This window comes from Cavia porcellus, unplaced genomic scaffold (genome assembly GCF_034190915.1).
Source record: "Cavia porcellus strain 051 isolate PalLab524CR breed Dunkin Hartley unplaced genomic scaffold, mCavPor4.1 scaffold_2, whole genome shotgun sequence".
NCBI lineage: Eukaryota > Metazoa > Chordata > Mammalia > Rodentia > Caviidae > Cavia > Cavia porcellus.
In genome coordinates, this window is record NW_026947485.1 from 37285733 (window position 1) to 37303079 (window position 17347).

The 17347-nt window shown below is 37.1% G+C and overlaps 1 protein-coding gene across 4 annotated transcripts in view; it reads right to left on the minus strand.

Moving 5' to 3' along the window:
- Positions 1-17347, minus strand: part of Mkln1 (muskelin 1) — a 317153-nt gene that overhangs the window by 146101 nt on the left and 153705 nt on the right. For 2 of the 4 annotated variants that reach the window (XM_063234188.1, XM_063234191.1), the window contains exon 1: positions 9303-9433. The exons of 1 other annotated variant lie outside the window; for it this stretch is intronic. In XM_063234188.1, coding sequence (XP_063090258.1) covers positions 9303-9400 — 98 coding nt within the window. In that variant the 5' untranslated portion in view covers positions 9401-9433. Of the gene's footprint in view, positions 1-9302; positions 9434-10565; positions 10604-17347 lie in introns of those variants that run through there. One more of the 4 variants, XM_063234200.1, reaches the window with a different exon arrangement.

Here is a 17347-nt window from a genome sequence, read left to right on the forward strand (position 1 = left end):
TGAAAGTGTTTTAAAGTTCTAACATTGTCTGAAATATGGTTTTTTAAACCCCTAAAATAAAATGCAAGTCTAACCTAAGTATTGTTGACAGCTAAGTTAGGTTCGAGACAGTCAGACAGCATGAGGTCCTCAAGAAGTCAGTACAGAAGACGACAACACATCATAACTGTGGCTAGAAGCCTATCTGTTGGACACCAGACCTCAAGATAAAGTTAGAATGACGAGGCCTACATAATTCCTCAGGGTATAACTAGTATCACCTGGTTCAATAAAGTACAGGTAGATACCAGTCACCCCAGTGGGGGGCCAGTACGCCCTTGCCCTAAAGGTCTTTATTCTTCTCATGTACACTTGCCACATGACTTGCTTCCCTACTCATCAGTATTACCTAAGTGGCTATACTTATTGATCATAGTTTTGGCCCACATTGTGCCTACCTCATGATTTTGCTCTATAAAACTTCCTTTGAGAAGTGGGCTTGTTTGCAACCCACTATCAGGTCCCCTCTTGTCTCAGGAGCTGTCTCTCTCAATAAATTATTTCTTATTCTTATGTTCATAGAATTCATTCTTTGATTTTGGAAAACACAAACTCAGTGTATCTGACATCTAGCAGGTTGGGTGTTACATTTTATTTCCCCTATATAATAAGAATGCCTGTATAATCTACAGCAGTAATGGTGAACCTTTTAGAGCCTGTAATGATACAAACAGCCAACTGTGGCACATAAACATAGGTTCACCACCACCACCAATCTAGGGTAACCACAAAAGAACAGAAAGAGAATCTAACAAGCTAACAGAAAGGTAAGAATGGAATAATACGGTTAAAAATACTTCAGTAATCTCCCCTCCAAAAAAATGCATGGAGAAAAAAAAAAAACAGAACACATAAAAAACAGAAATTGATATTTTAAAGTGAAAATCTATCAGTAGTTGTACTGGTTGTTAATGAAGTAAATACTTGAGACCAAATAAAAACCTGTATGTTGTTAAAATACAGACTAACAATACAGGAGCGTTACAAATAAAAGACAGGCTGAAAGCTTAGCAGAATTCTGGGTAGAATGCATAAGGTCTTGAGTTTGATCCCCACCACCACTAAAAAAAAAAAAAGTTAAAAGGCGCAAAAAAGTTTTACTATGTAAATAGCAGCCAACATAAAAACAAGTATAGCTAGCTAGACTAAGACTTGGAGGCAAGAAGCACTGGCAGAAATAACAGACATGTTTAAGGGCAAAAGTCAATTTATTAGAAAGATATAGCAAATGTAAGTTCCTCTGCATCTAATCACATGATTTCAAAATACATAAAACAGGAGCTGGGGATTTAGCTCAGCAACATAAGCGCCTGCCTTCCAAAAGCGCAGTGGTGAGCGCAATCCCACATACCAAAAAAAAAAAAAAAAAAAAACATAAAACTAGTTAGGTTCTTGAAAAAAAAAAAGGAGAAATATACAAATCCACATTCATAGTGAGATAAATTTGACACTTAACCTAAAGGCACCATTTTAAGAATAGGAAAAAGAAAAAATGGATTAGAAGTTTTTCAGTGAATTTCACAGAAGATTTGAAAAACGCAATTCACACAGTACTGGATCTTATTAAAATATATGAATATAACATTTAATAAGTAGTATTTTCAACATGAACATTTATCAAAATGCTTAGCCATTAAGCAAATTTCAACAGAAGTTTAAAATCATTCTGGAGGCTGGGGATTTAGCTCAGTGGCATAAGTGCCTGCCTTGCAAGCGTGTGTTCGCAAGTTTGATCCCCCGTACAGATTTAAAAAAAAAAAATCATTCTGTATGCTCTGTGACCATAACAAAATTAAGGTATCAGTACCCAAAAGATAACTAGATCTTCAATTTTCAAAAATTAAGCAACATATTTGGGCACAGTGTTACACGCCTACAGTTACAACTACTCACGAAGTTGAGGCAGAAGGATCCCTTGAGTCCAAGAATTGGAGAGCAGCATGGGCAATACAGAAAGAGGGTAACTCAAAAATAAATAAATGAATAAATAAATAAATACTAAAAAAGAATAAACCAAATGAAATTTGGGAAATAATTTTACCTGAATAATAATGAACATATATCAAAGCTAGAGGAAAGAGCTAAAGATCACTAATATTAAAAAAAGGGCTGAGGGTGTAGCTCAGTGAAGTTCTGCCTAGAATGCATAAGGTCCCGAGTATAATTCTCAGCATAGGAAATCCTACAGTCTTAAACACACATTGGAATTAAAAACCGTCTAAGTTTCCAATTTTATAATTACCTGCTAACTCAAAATATTTCACGTTAGGGTACATTATTCTACTTTGGTGCCGCTCTACATTTTTTAAAGGATAGACATAGTAAACTACGGAATGTTAAGTGAAGTCAAGACATGCAAGATCAAATATCACATGGTTTCTCTTACATGAGAAACAGCACACATACACACAAAAAGAGCAAAATAGAAAAGATAAATAGAAAATAAAGAAGTTAAAATATTCCCCCAAATTACACATGGTTTTTTAAAATTTCAATATATATGCTAATTTGTTTCATTTATACTAATAGTTTATCTTAGCTTTTTGAAAAGACAGACTGTATTATTATGTGTCTTTTTGAAAATCTTTTTGGTTTAATTCTGCTACTGAGTAACATAATGATATACAATGTAGTAATTACTGCTATTCTCTTATAATTTGGTTATGAAAATTTATTTTTATAGAAAGAAAAAAAACTTAAAAACTGTTTAAGAGAAATACTTTTCCACAATTATATTAAAAGTTCTTTCTTTAAACAACAAAGTCCTCCATAATAATAATTTTTATACTGCTGGACTTCTCAGACAGGCATCTGATACAGAGATATAATCAACAACAATCTTATGAACTAGCCACTCATAGAATATACCTTGGGAGGCCATGTGGTAGAGAATATATCTATGTCAAGTATCCTAAGATTCAAGTTACAGAAACCTAGCAATTTTCTTTTCTAAAGTCTCTTATTGTGGATTTTTAACTGATATTATAAACAATAACCAGGCTCTCTAAATTCTCAACTGCTTATTCTTTGAAACACCTTATTGATATTGAAATATCCATACAACAGCTGTATCTCTAAAATTAAAATCTAAAATTCCTATTTCCAAAGATTGAATCTAGAACATTTGCATTGAGCTGTATCTTCAGTTCTGTTTTTTGTTTTGTTTTGTTTTTGTTTTTTGAGACAGAGTTTCACATGAGGCCAGGGATTTATCTTAGCAGCACAAGTGCCTGCCTGGCAAGTTCGAGGTCATGAATTTGATCCCTGGTACCAGAAAAAGAGAGAGAGGATTTCACGAAGTTGCTAACTTGCCCAGACTGTGATTGATCTTGCCTCAGCCTCCCACCTAGGTGGGATTACAGGTGTGTGCCACTATACCCACCTACCAACGATGATTTCTTAATGACTGAAATACAACAAAGTCACCTGACATTTGACAATTACCTAACAATCACAAAGTCACAAGCTCAGTGTACCTCGTCTACGTATAAAACTTTATAAAATCCCTGTATCAGATTCAAGTCATTTATCAAAAACTTAACTATAGTTACCTAAAACTAAATGCTAGTAAGTCATTTGTCCATCTGCCAAAAAATTTATAAAACCTTCCAGCATTTGATCAATGAAGAATATTTCTATGTTAATAGAAAACTGATGATGCTCAGAACAGAATCATAATTTGTTAATTCATAAACAGCTATTTCCAAGAGTCAGCTCTCCTCTGAAACTCTGCTCAATTCACCTCATGATACTTCTCTTCCATCATGGTTATCATTATTTTTCTATAGTTCTAGGTTTCTCAGACTGAAAGCAACAGAACTTTCAGTAGCCAATAAACTTCCAAGGTAGGCCAGGGTCTAATCTCAATTTACAGAGAAAGAATGGAGGAAAAGGGAATGAGTCTCAAGGCTCCAGGGAACTGGATGCCTCCTACTAGTGATTCACGTTTTATAAGTTGAATGAGCCTATGCAATTATTGTACCAAGTCCTCAAACCCACACACACAACAGTCATCATCTAAAGATCAAATATTTAATAACTCTCATAAATGTTCTAATTTTCAGATGTATGTGATTAATAAAATTAAAATTATTTAAGGCTAAAACAAAGAAAAAGAAGTATCCAGAAATAATTTCACTTTGGAATAACACGCACACTCTAGACATCTTTAAGAAATCATCTCTGATCAAAACCCCATTCCTAATACTAAATTATTAAGAATAATGCCAAAATCACTCAGGCTGCCCAGGGCTCTATTTATAAAGACCAAAAGGAAAGTAAACTGATGCCTTTAATCTGGCAATTCAACATCTAGGAACCTATAACCAATGAACTGCAATTTTATTTCTGTAAGATGAACTATTTAATATTCATAATTGTTAAAGGAGGGGAAAAAGTAAAACCAGAAAGTCTAAATGTCTAATAATCTCAGAAAAAAATTAAATAGGATGTAAAATCATTAAAGGGAATACAATATATCCATACAAATGAAAATACAATAGAATAATAACATAAGGTACTATGTATTATACCAGTTGAGTACTCCTTACTCAAAATGGTTGGACAGAAATCTTTTGAATTTCAGTTTTTCACCTTGGAATATTTTCACAGACTTTATATTTACCTGTAGAGAATCTCAAATCAAAATCTGAAATGCCTCAAAATCCAAAATGCTCTGAAACCTGAAACTTAGATGCTTACAAAGTTTCATATCTCAGAATAAGTTCAGATTTAATGTTTTTGGATTAAGGTTCTTCAGCCTATAAGTTAAGGAAAAAACAAGAAAATATTAAATTGGAAAAGTCTTGGACATAAAAGATCTGGAATGATATACATACATGTAAAGGGTACAGGTTAGTTATATTTGGGTGGAGGAATTAAGGGTAAAGTATGCATTTGTTTCTGTGGGTTTGTGCTTCACAAATGATCTATAATAAACTTAACGGTTTTTTTCTTACAATTCACAAAATATTTTTAATTGTGAAATTTAAATTAGTTGCTAAAGAACTGAATTAACTCTATTAATCCAGTTCAATCCCCGGTACCAATAAAAAGACCAAAAAAAAAAAAAATCTATTAATCCAGTTCAATCCCCGGTACCAATAAAAAGACCAAAAAAAAAAAAAATCTATTAATCCTAGGTGTCAAATTTTACTGTCATTTGATAATATGTAAAAAAGAATGTCATTCTATATTGGTAAAATTACCTAATATGTAAAAAACACTTTTAAAAATTTCTCCTAGCCTTAATATTAATACCTTAAAATCTTAAACATTAAAATAAAATATACCTAAATAGCATTCTTTTTCTCACTGTTCTAGTTTTGGAGTGCTTCTTATCTGTATTCCCAGTTAGGTACATAACACAGTCATAAGAAAGCAGCTTTTGCACAAGTCAGAAAAGTTAAAAAAAAAAAAAAAAAAAAGCCATAAGGCTCAAGATGAGAAGCCTATTTCCTACGCTTTCAACTCTCAGAACTGAGCAAGTTAATTTATTTCTCTGACATTGTTTCTCTAGCTGTAACATATGACAATATTTCTCAAAGGTTTTATTAACACTAAGTCTCAGAACACTTGCTAAATGCTTTGTAAAGTATCTGAAAAATAGAAGGGACTCAACAAATAATGGTTGCTATTTAAGCCAGAAAGCAAGTTATTAAATAATAGAACTTGCCAAGCCTCCTGAAAACTAATATATGACCCTACACAACCTACAAGTATAGACCTCAGTTCCCTCATCTGCAGAACAGATATCATATTTAATAATCTTGCAGGTTAGTGCTAAAGATTAAATAAAATTACAAACACAAAAGCATCCTGTGTATAGTAAGTGCTCAATAAACTGTAGCTAGCATCATTATTTAGCTACAATATAAACAACTGAGGATAGGAATCAGTAATTTACCAAAATTTTTTACATATAGTGTATGTGATTCTATAAATTACCATTTAAATAAATGTTTTGCCTTTTCTTGTTTGTTTTGTTGGTCTGTGATATTAGAAATCAAAATCAGGAATACTCTTACCACTGAGCTACATTCCTAACCCTTTTTCTTTTTTGGGACAGGCCCTCACTAAATTTCACCAGTTAGGCTCAAACTTGTGCTCTTCCTGTTTCAGCCTTCTGAGTAGCTGGAATTACAGGAATTAGCCACTTTACCTGGTAAATGTATTTCTCTTAATGCCCAAATGAAGTATAAATTTCTGAAAAAAGTAAAATACATGCAAACTCTTTTAAGCACCTTGAAAAATAAAAGGGTATTTGTTACTTTTCAAAGTGAAAATGCATCATCTTTTCATCTGTTTTGATATTTTTAAGGTCTAAATAAGTCTAAAAGAATCAAAAGAGAAAATGTTTTTTTCTGCCTTTGGAATAAAGAAAAGCCTAAGTCCTTGGAGAACAGAAATGAGATTTCTTTTAATGATTTCACAACATGTCTTTATGCAATCAAAATGTAAGTGTCTTTAATTCAAAAACTCATTCAAATCTTTGATGTCTTGTATTACACCTTGGTGAGAAGCAGTATACAGTGTTCTGTAGTTACAATCAAAGACTATGGAACCACACTGTCTGGGTTCAGACCTACCTACTTAAACGACCTTTGGCAAGTTTTCACCTCTTCATGCCTGTTTTCTCAACTGGAAAAAGAAGACTGACTCTCACAGGATTGTTGTAAGAATAAATTCATTAAAACAAATTGTTCGTGATACAACACAGTTTATAGAAGATAAACAGTAAATATACACCATTTTTTCCATTTTTTAAAAATCCATTTTATTTCAAGGATTAAAAAAAAAGAAAAAGAAAACTACAACAAAAAATTTTTTCACTGTTTTACTATAGTCACCTGAAACTATGCAGATTTGCCAATATGTATCTCCTGCTTTGTGGACAATTTCAAGTCTTACCTAAGTAAGACTTATTTTGGGATACTCCTTAATATGAAAAGAAGTGTAAGAACTTCCCTGGCAGTAAAAATACAGCAATTACTCTTACAGATGATTTGAGGGTGAAAGAAATGGACTTCCTTTCTTATACTTCCTGTCATAAATTATGTCTTATTTACTAACAGAAGTTCAGAATCAAGAGTTTTATGATTTAGTCATGGCAAATACCAACCCAGCAATCACTAAATTCCCAATTAATCTCCATAATTCAACTATATTCCTTATAAGAAAAAAGTTCATCACTCTTCAATTAAAATAGTATAGTGTTAAAGTACAAATTGTAGACATACAATAGAATATCATTAGGATTAAACATAATACAGAAAGTCAAAATGTTTGAAAGTTATATATGTATTAAATACTATTTTATCAATGTACTCGAGAAGACTGTAGCAATGAACTGTTTCAATTTCAAACAATTGCCTTCTAATTCCAAAACTAGTTTCTGTCTACTTCAGGGGCCAGGATAACAAGAAACAAGTCAAATTAAAGTTGCCATTCTACTAAATCAGTGGCCACTTGTACTTCCTTGAAACACCTATACAACAGACAACTTAGATGGGACCTGTGATACCCATGTCTCACTCCTGCACCGGAAGTTTAAAGGTATGACATCCTACAACTAGACTAACTCAAGATAAGAAAACAATGTTTGGGCCAGGGATTTAGCTCAGTGGTGTAAGCACCTGCCTGGCAAGCGTGAGGTTGTGAATTCGAGCCCCAGTACCAAAAAAAAAAGAGAGAAAAAAATGTTTATTAGATCAAACACGGTGGCACCACCCCAATTTCCAAATGACTGTGATCCTAATCTTCTAATCTGGGTACAGAAAATGCTGAACATCTTCAAATTAAAAAGACATTAACCTAGAAAGTCAAAGGTTATATATCTAAGGACCACACTTCAACTTCACCAGAGGCTTAAAGATTACCTGGCTCAGCCTCAAATTAAAAGATGGATTCTAGCATCCAGCATGAAAATGGTCTCACAGTGGCTATCAGTAAGCAACATAGGCCAGATCAGACCACAGGTCACTTGGCACCTTTCACTGAGCCAGATGTTTCTCAAAGCCAAACAGCCAACCCTTGACCTGGTGGTGAACAGGATAGGCTGGTAGTCCAGAGTTACACATTCTTTCACTTACAGCTCCATTTTTAAAAATTCTTCACTGATCTGACTAGAGAAATAAAATTGTAGAAGACGTGAAGAGTTTTTAACATATAAGTGGAAAAGCCAGTATGCTTCATAGATCTAGGCATACTTGTTTGTTACATTCACCTCAAAACACCCAGATTTGCTTGTTTTGTTCTGAATACCATCTACGACTGTGTGAAATGATGGTCCATAAGACAATTTTCTTCACGATTTGCACAAATCTTAAACCTTTAGTAAGCCACTTAATTCGTTTGCATGTAAAATTTAAACATTTGCTTCTATCAAAGATATGCTAAATAAAATCTGCTATAGAAAAGAAGGAATTTGCTATAGAAACACAAACGATAATAAAGCAAAAGTTTTAACATCTAAATCAAGGATCCAAACCAAACCGACGTTAGAAGTCAAATTCATTGTAAAATCAGGCTTCAGTATTTCTGTTTGCATTTCTCCTTTGGGAAACTGCTCTAAGTCTTTACAAATGTACTTTTTCATTTGTCCTAATAGAATGGCATTCTTCCGTAATATTCCTTCTTCTGTAATATCCTAATCTTTTTTTTAAGTACTTCCAACTAGAAAAAAAGATACTCGAGCTTCAAGTCTTACAACTTCACCCTCCTCGCGGGGGTTGCAGACGGATCCACAACTTACTAGCCTCGTTGACTTTACACCACTTCTCTAAAGCTGATCATTTTTAAGGACCCGTTACTCTAGAACACCTTGGTTTTGCAGTTAGTACGGGCTACGACTCTTCCAGAGGTCCCTTTTCGAAGCCAGCCTCCCGGACGCCCCTAGGCGTCTCGGGCACTTAGCCCGCGGGCCGGACCCCCAAAGCTCCGACCCTCACCCCCCAACGCAGCCCGGCCCCCTAGCTCGCCTCCCAAACCCGGAGCGCAGCAACTGCCAGCTCCCGCGTCTCCCGAGCCCGCCCCGAACCGCCCCGCACCTCGCTGCTTCCCGGAGCCCCCCGCGGGGACCCTGGCGCCTTCCGGAGCAGGGGCGGGCGGTGCTCTCCGCCGCTGGACCGCGACTCCAGAGGCCGCGCGTCCCCCTCACAGGCCCCACCTGGGCCTCTCGCCTCAGCGACCCTCCGCGGCATCCCTTGCCCAGCTGTGCCGCCTCCGAAGAGCTGGGCAACGCGAGTCTAGGCCCCGACACTTACTCGGGAAGGTAGGTAGAAGAAAAAGAGCTCCACTTGTGTAGTGCGTAGGGCAGAAGCCGGCACTCAGGCACCGCAGCAACAGCCCCGCCAGCCGCCATTTTGTTAGCCTCGTAGCGGCCGCCGCCGACCGCGGGCCGCGCCGGGGGGAGGGAAGGGGGCGTGGTTTATTCTTAAAGGGACTGCATCGCGCGTCGCGGCCTCGGCAGCGCAGAAGCGAGCGCTTGAGTCTGCAGTCTCATTTTAGGGTTTCCCACGCTGCCTAGGCCTTGATGTCTAACTGAAGCTGGTCTGGGATGTGGTCACCTGCAGGGCTCTTCTGTGATGTCTGAAAAGAAGAAACTCAAAGACTTTCCTGATAGCAGAGGTAAAGACAAAGACGACTAGTATGAAAAGAAACAAATCGTAGTTATGGACCAGAAAGAAAAAATGAAAAGAGCAACTTGGAAATGAGATGCTTTTACAACTTTGAAAAGCATGGCCCTAGCCAGTTTATAAATCTAAGGAATTAGACAATTAGAGTGCGATTGCATATCCTTTAGTTTCTGGTGGTGTCCTGCGAGAAAAAAAAGTCTTTGTTACCCGTTCAGGGTCAGATGGAGACAGGAAAAGGAAATGCTACTGTATCCTTTCTGTTTCCAGCCTGTGAAATATTTCTTCATCATAAAAATTTCTTGTGAGCCTTTCCTGATAATCTTGGGGTACTGGTTTGCCAAAAAATTCCTTGGGAAGCTGTGTGTCACTTTCCCAGTTGGAGCTGCCCACTACTAACTGTGACAAGAATGAATCCCAAAATTCAGAGAAAGAGATCTCTTGGGCGCTGGGGCTCCAACCACCATAAGGGCACCATCCACCATAAGGGCATCATCCGAGCTCCTTATTAAACAAAATAGAGCAAACAAACAAAAACAGTTGGTTTAAATATCTGGCAACTTTAAATGTTCCCATTAAATACTTCTTTATCAGGATCATACATATTTATTTCGTGGCTAAGCAACTGCAATTACCAAAGTATTTGTCACTCATTGTCGAAGAGGTTAAGCTCCTGAAACCGAGGATGGATCATCATTTTCAGCTGATGGATGGAAAAACTCAAGCAAAGAACTTCTCGGTTAATAACTAGGTGAATCAATAATCATATTCTCCATTATGATCATAATCTGCCCCCAGACTCACTCCAGCCCAAATTTAGTTCTGGCCTCCATCAGTATATCAGATCAAGAACATCAGATAGAAAGACCATAGTGTGTAAACATTTAAAATTACCTGTGCTGCATGTATTGTGCCATGTTGGAAAAGTCTTTAATCCTTGAAGGAATCTGATAGTCCCAGTGACCTAACTAAGGAACGCCTAGGTCTGTGGGAAAGGGAAGAGGTGAATCCCAGAGATAATCCATGGTTACCTTTGGGAAAAAAATAATTTAAAGAGGAAAAATTAAGATAGAAACTCACTCTAGTTAGTATGGGGGCTCAACATTTGATAATGCCACCTCTTACCTTAATAAGTTCCTTTTTTTTTTTTCCAAGACATAGAGTTACATTTCCTGAGCAACTATTTAAGGATCACTGTGGTGCACACCCCGTTATTCTAGTTATACAAGAGGCTGAGGTGGGAGGATCTCCGATTCAAGGACAACCTGGGCAATTTAGACCTTGTCTCAGAATAAAACTGCAGAAGGATTGGGGTCTAGGGAGTGTAACTCAGTGGAAGAGCACTTGTCTAATATGTGCTAAGCTGTGGGTTTAATTCCCAACACCTCAGGGAGGAAAAAACATTAAAAGTAATATATAATTTTTTCCTAAACTTGAAACTTTACAATGATTTTGTATTTTCTTCTGAACTGCTGAAGTGCTTAACAGATGCCCTTCATTACCTAGTGTATCTCTCCAGCTCACTTTCTCTCTCTCTCTTTCTTCTCCTCCTCCTCCTCCTCAGCACTTTACTCCAGTAACCCTAAATAGCAATGGGAGTGTTGCTTTTATGTCTTTTGTTCTCTCTCTCCAGTCTTAGTCTAAATCACAGTCCTGGAATATTTTTCCCATACTAACCTTGGCTAACTCTTACTTATTCTTCAGGTTATCTTTTTTTGGGGGGAAATATTTCCTTATCACTTATTTTGAGGTTAGATAGTATTTTCTTCATTTTCCTTTAGCACTCTGTGTTTCCCCTACTTAGCTTAACAAGCATCATATTATGTTTTCATTTCTTCTTTATGTCTTTCTTCCTAAAAGATAACTCCCATAAAGATGAGTTGTGCATATGCGCTTCACAATTGTATTTGTTATAGTCTATAATACATGCTCAATAAATATTTATTGAAGAATGAATGAATGGTGTGAAAAGAGGACTTGAACTAGAGACTTATGTGTTGCAAGAGACAAAATGCCAAAACTTCGCAGACTGCAACTATGTATACCTCAGGTTAGACTGCCAGAGGGAATGTAAGACCAAGAATAGCATGGCTTTCCTATAGCACAAATTTCACAACTACAAAATAATTTAAAGTATTCCTAGCTAGGCATAATAAATAGTACTCCCCTGTAATCCAGAAGGTCAAGGCAGAAGGATCACAAATTGGATCCCAACCTTGACCATTTAGCAATTTAAGGAGACACTGTCTCAAAATAAAAAAGAAAAAAGGCTGAGGCTGTATCTTAGTGTGAAGATTCTGAATTCAATCAGTATTGCTACTAATACAGATAAAACATTCCTATGTTAACATAAATGCAGGCAAATGTATTATATGATATTGAGCCCCAAATCTGTATAAATATTAAGATAAAATTCAAATCAATTTCAGTATCTGTAGGAGGCTGCTTGAGCTGCACTAGTGGTGAACCTATGGCACATGTGTCACACTGGGCTGTTATCCCTGAAAGCTGTTAGGTTCGCCATCCCCAATGCTAGACTCTCAGATCTGTATGTACAGCTCTAGCTTCCTCTGCCTTGGGGTCTGACTTTAAGTGATGGGGTGTATTGTAAGCATATACAGGGATAGCGTGAAAACTGACAGTAGCCATATAGTCTCTCTGGTGACTTTCCATCTCAGAAATAGAGATACATTGATAGCCTTATGGAAAACATGAGGATCATCAAGGAATTATCATTATTTTAGAAATCAGCACCAACTATGGTGACGCAACAGCTTCAGCAACCTAGTCGTCTTTATCATTCCCTAGAGGCTTTTTCACTATGTTTCTCATATTAAATATTTCCCAAAAAGACTGTTTGGAGTTTTGCTGTTTACAGTCTTTTGCCGCAATGAAAATTTTTTTGAAAGACTGCGCTGACGTGCCAGGCCCTGTCCTAGATGCTGGGAAGACAGGAGTAAACAGATAAGCCTACTTTATTTACATCCTGGTAGGCAATGAATAAGCTAATTAGATAATTTTAGTCTGTGCTAAATGCTAAAAAGAAACTAAACCAGGGTAATTTTAGATTGGGTGATTAAAGGAAACTTCTCTAAGAAGGTAATGTTTGAGCTAAGATCTGTACAATGAAAAAGAGATGGCATGGATTAAGAAACATTCTAGACAGAGACTGGTACTCTGACAGACACAATGATTTATCCAAGGAGAGGTAGCTGGTCAGTAAAAAAGCCACACTCTGGTTCTAAAGTCCAACTTGTTTAATGACACTCCATTTCCTCTCGATGAGCCAATATATGGAAGAGATTTAGTAAATTGAAAATATACTATTTAAATATATGATAGTGGTCCATTGCAGTAATAATAAAGACCAAAACACGGCTGAAGTTACATGCTTTGGGGAATACAGAAATTGGCTAAGGGCAAAAGTGTGGTTTTCATTGTTAGGACAGGAATTTTAGGTTTTTCTGCTTATTAGTTTACATACTGATATAATAAAATAGCTGAGACAAGATAATTTATAAACAGCAGAAATTTATTTCTTGTAGTTCCAGAGGCTAACAGTCAACATCTACGTGCAAGCAGGTTCAGTGTCACTGAGGGCCCAGACTTTCTGCTCCCAGAAATGGTGCCTTGTTGCTACATCTTCCAGAGGAGAAGGGTGCTTCAAAGGAGAGAGGTCCTCACATGGCTAAAGAAATGGAAAGGTAAACAGAACCTAGCTAGTTTCCTTCAGAGCTTCTATAAAAATACTAGTGTTGGGAACCCTCAAGAGTCCCCCAAAAGGCCTACCTCTTTATACTGTTGCATTGGGACCAAGTACCAGCATGTCTTGGACTGAATGCAAATATTCAAACCATATCAAAGAATAAAAAAAAAACACTCAAAGTAGGCTAAAATACATTCATAGCTTTGTACATGATTGGTTAAGATAACACCCATAATTAATTGGTCAGGGAAATAAAAGCTTCAGACAGAAGAGTTTGTGAGGGTCTTGCCTTCTCTTACCAGGGCCACTCAAACTTCATGATCTCTTTAACAGCTTTCCATGATCGGGATAACTGAAGGACAACACAGCATCCAATGTGCTGTCTTCCTGGCAACCTCTGCTGTAAATGAAAAAATGTCCCTCTATATTGTGGTATTCAACCAATGAGAAAACTAATAATCAAAAACATTAGCTGTCATATATATAACTGATTTCTTTGAAGATCTGGATTTAGAACCCAAATTTCTAATTTTGAGTCACTTTTGTGTGAGGTCTTCATCTATATTATCATTCTTTAAATCCTTTATGACTAACCTAGAGTAGGTACTCAAGAAATGTTTCCTTAATTGGGTGTCTTATTTCCTCCTAAATTTCTTTTCACTTATTCGTAATTGTGTTTAAAAAATACACACATGTACACACACATACATATAGAGAGAGAGGTGAGAGAGGTGGCGTAAGGATCATCTATAAATCAGAAAGGCAGCCCAGAATTATGGGCATGATTGTTGATCCATTTTTTTGGTCAATAAATGAAGAAAATCACTAAGGAGATTAGCTAAGTGAAATTGCTCTTTATAATTCCTATCGAACTTCTCTTGCATACCAAGAATTTACATGTATTATGTCAACTCTCACAATAGCCCCAAAAGTAAACTGAGACTCTTGGAGGTAAATATTCAGCAGGTCATATATACTGTGGCTATTGTAAAATTCTCCATTGTTTATATTCCTTTTTTTTTTTTATTTTTTTTTTAATCGGTACCGGGGATCGAACTCACGACCACCTGCTTGCAAGGCAGGTGCTTATGCCACTGAGCTAAATCCCCAGCCCCAATTGTTTATATTCCTAATATCACCTCAGGACATAGGGTTCAGAAAGCCAAGAGAAGGAATTTCTAACATATGACTAAATCTTACAGTTCTGCTTTACTATTATTTCTGTACTCTCATTGTTCCCATATTAACTCAGTATAACCTTGTTATTGTTGTTTGAGTTTGTTTTGTTTTGTTTTTGGTAGTGCTGGTGATTGAATACAGGGCTTAATACATGCTAACCAGATATATTACCTCTGAGCTATATCCCCAGCCCCCTTATTTTCTTTCAGCATAACATTGGCAAAAAAGAACAAATTAAAAAAGAAGCCCATGTTTTGTTTGCTGAGTAAGGGAATATCCCATTTATTTTCTGTGAGAAAAAGATTTCAGCCCTATCCCAACAGAGGCTTTGCCCAAGCCATAGGTGAACTCGGACCAGCCTCAGGTATGAAGCTGAAGTCTGTCTTCTCCCAGGAGGTGGCAGCAGCTGCAGCCTCTGCCTGCTGGAAAAATCACACAGAATTCATTTGTTTTTCTATTGGCATCCAAACCTAGAAATTGCTAGTTCCAAAGACGACTTTATCCCTTCCTTGGTTTGCTGGGCTTGGTTGGAGCCAGGGCTTAGGGAGTGCAGGAGCTGGCAATGATTTTTCTTGTAAGTGGAACTTATTAAGTGCCTAGTTTTCTTTGGTAAACATTTTGGTCTAGGCTGTGACCTTGAAGCATGTGTGAAGGAGGATCAGGAAGTCTTTGACCAGGAAAAAAGCGCTTTCAAAAGAAGCAAACAGTAATTGAAATACATCCACCCCAGCATAAATCCAGCAGATACCACTCACAGTTGGGTGCCACATGAAGACTATATTCTAGACCTATCCTGCCCACAGCTGGACAGCTGACCTTGTCACTGAACCTGTTAGAGCTGCAGTTTCTTTATCTACCCAGTATCAACTAGGTCAATGATAGTGAACCTTGTAGAGATGTGTGCAAACTACAACCCAAAACCCACTTATTTATCACAAAGTGCCAACATTGCAGGGGCTGGGAATTTAGCTCAGTGGGGTGGTGCCTCTCTGGCAAGTATGATGTCCTGAGTTCGATTCCTGGTACTCCCCACCAAAAAAAAAAAAAAAAATGCTAGCACTGCAATTAAACCTAAATATTGAGGCTTTAGTGTAGAAAAAATAACTCATACATTAACATCTTTTGTTTTAAAAGGAAAACAATCTGCATGCCATAGATCAGTATCACTAGACTAGGTGATCTTGAAGCATCTCATAGTCCTTATGAGTTTCTGCACCTTTATTTTCTGAATTAAGCAGGAGTGGGCCTTTACTCTTTCTGAATTTTAAAAATCTGAGACATAACAAAGCGTTCCTGGTTCCAAGTTAATCCCAGTTGAGCACATATCCTGGTTTGGCAGACGCTGCCAGTGGCATAGCAGGTGGGCAGAAATCCCAGGAAAGGTCTGGATACCACACAGCTATGGACAAACCATCAACTGCTGGGGGTTGCTTTGCAAACTGCCACATCTAAATGAAGCTGATGAAATGCTATTTCAAAAAAGCAATTAACACTAATTCCTAGTGTTTGGAACCAAAAGTCCCTTAGTGAAGAGTGAAATTGGCTTAGAAAAAGAGTATCCCAGCTCTTTGTGTAGAAATATTTGCATTTAAGGAGACTTTTTTGTATGTGGGTACGCAGGACCTTGTGCTTTCCTGGTGGGTACTGTGCTGCTGAGATATATCCTCGGCCTGCCGAAGGAGATTTCTTTTTTTCTTTCTTTCTTTTTTTTTTTTTTTTTTTTTTTTTTGGTGCTGGAGATTGAACTCTTTAAAGTAATCCATAGTACAAGATAGGGGCTTAAAAAATTCTCCAAATGAAATCAGTACAAATTTTTCTTTTCATTCAACTAAGAGAAATGAGTAGGATAACTATCTCGTATTTTCTTTTTTCCTTTTCCCTTCCTTCCTTTCCCCTTCCCCCAATCTTAGTTCCTTTTTCCTTTTGAACAATTTCTTCCCATTTCACAATATCAATTGTGCATTTTGGACCTTATTTACTCCTTTAGTTTTTCACACCAGAGAGACATTATATTTACACGTGTGAGTCTGATTTATCTCACTCATCAGAGTGGTCTCAAGTTGTATCTATTTCCCTATAAAAGGCTCAAGTTATGACTGAGTAGTATTCCATTGTGTACGAAGACCACACCTTTTTTATCCATTCCTAAGTTTGATGGGCATTTGGGTTGCTTCCAAGATTTAGCTATTACAGATTGTATAGCTATACACAGGGGTGTAAATATATATGGTGGCATGATGTTTTTAATTTTGGGAAGATATCTAGAAGAGAAATAGTTGGGTTGGATGGACCCTGTACTCCTAGTTCTTTGAGGAATCTGCACAGTGACTGCTCCAGACTACACTCCCACCAACAGTAGAGAAGGGTTCCTTTATCCCCACAGCCTGTCCAGCATTTGGTATTGGTTAGTTTCTTGATGATAGACATTATTCCTGAAGATGGCATCTCAGTGTTGTTTTAATTGCGTCTTTCAAATGACTGATGATATTTAACATTTTTTTCATGTATTTATTTGCCATTTGTGTTTCATCATCTGAGAAGTGCTTATTTATCTCAGCTGCTCCTCTTTATATTGGGTCTTTGAAGGGGGGGAGCTGTTTTTTTCAATTCTGTCTGTGTTCGAGGTATTAGCCCTTCTGAGGGACAACCGGCTAAAGTTTTTTCCCATTCTGTGGGTCATCAACACCTCCAAACCACTCCATCTCCTCCTTTACCCATTTTCCTCTTCCTGCCTGGCTGTCTCTCTTCCTCTCTCTTCCTACCTGGCTGTCTCCTTCCCCTGTTCTCCCTC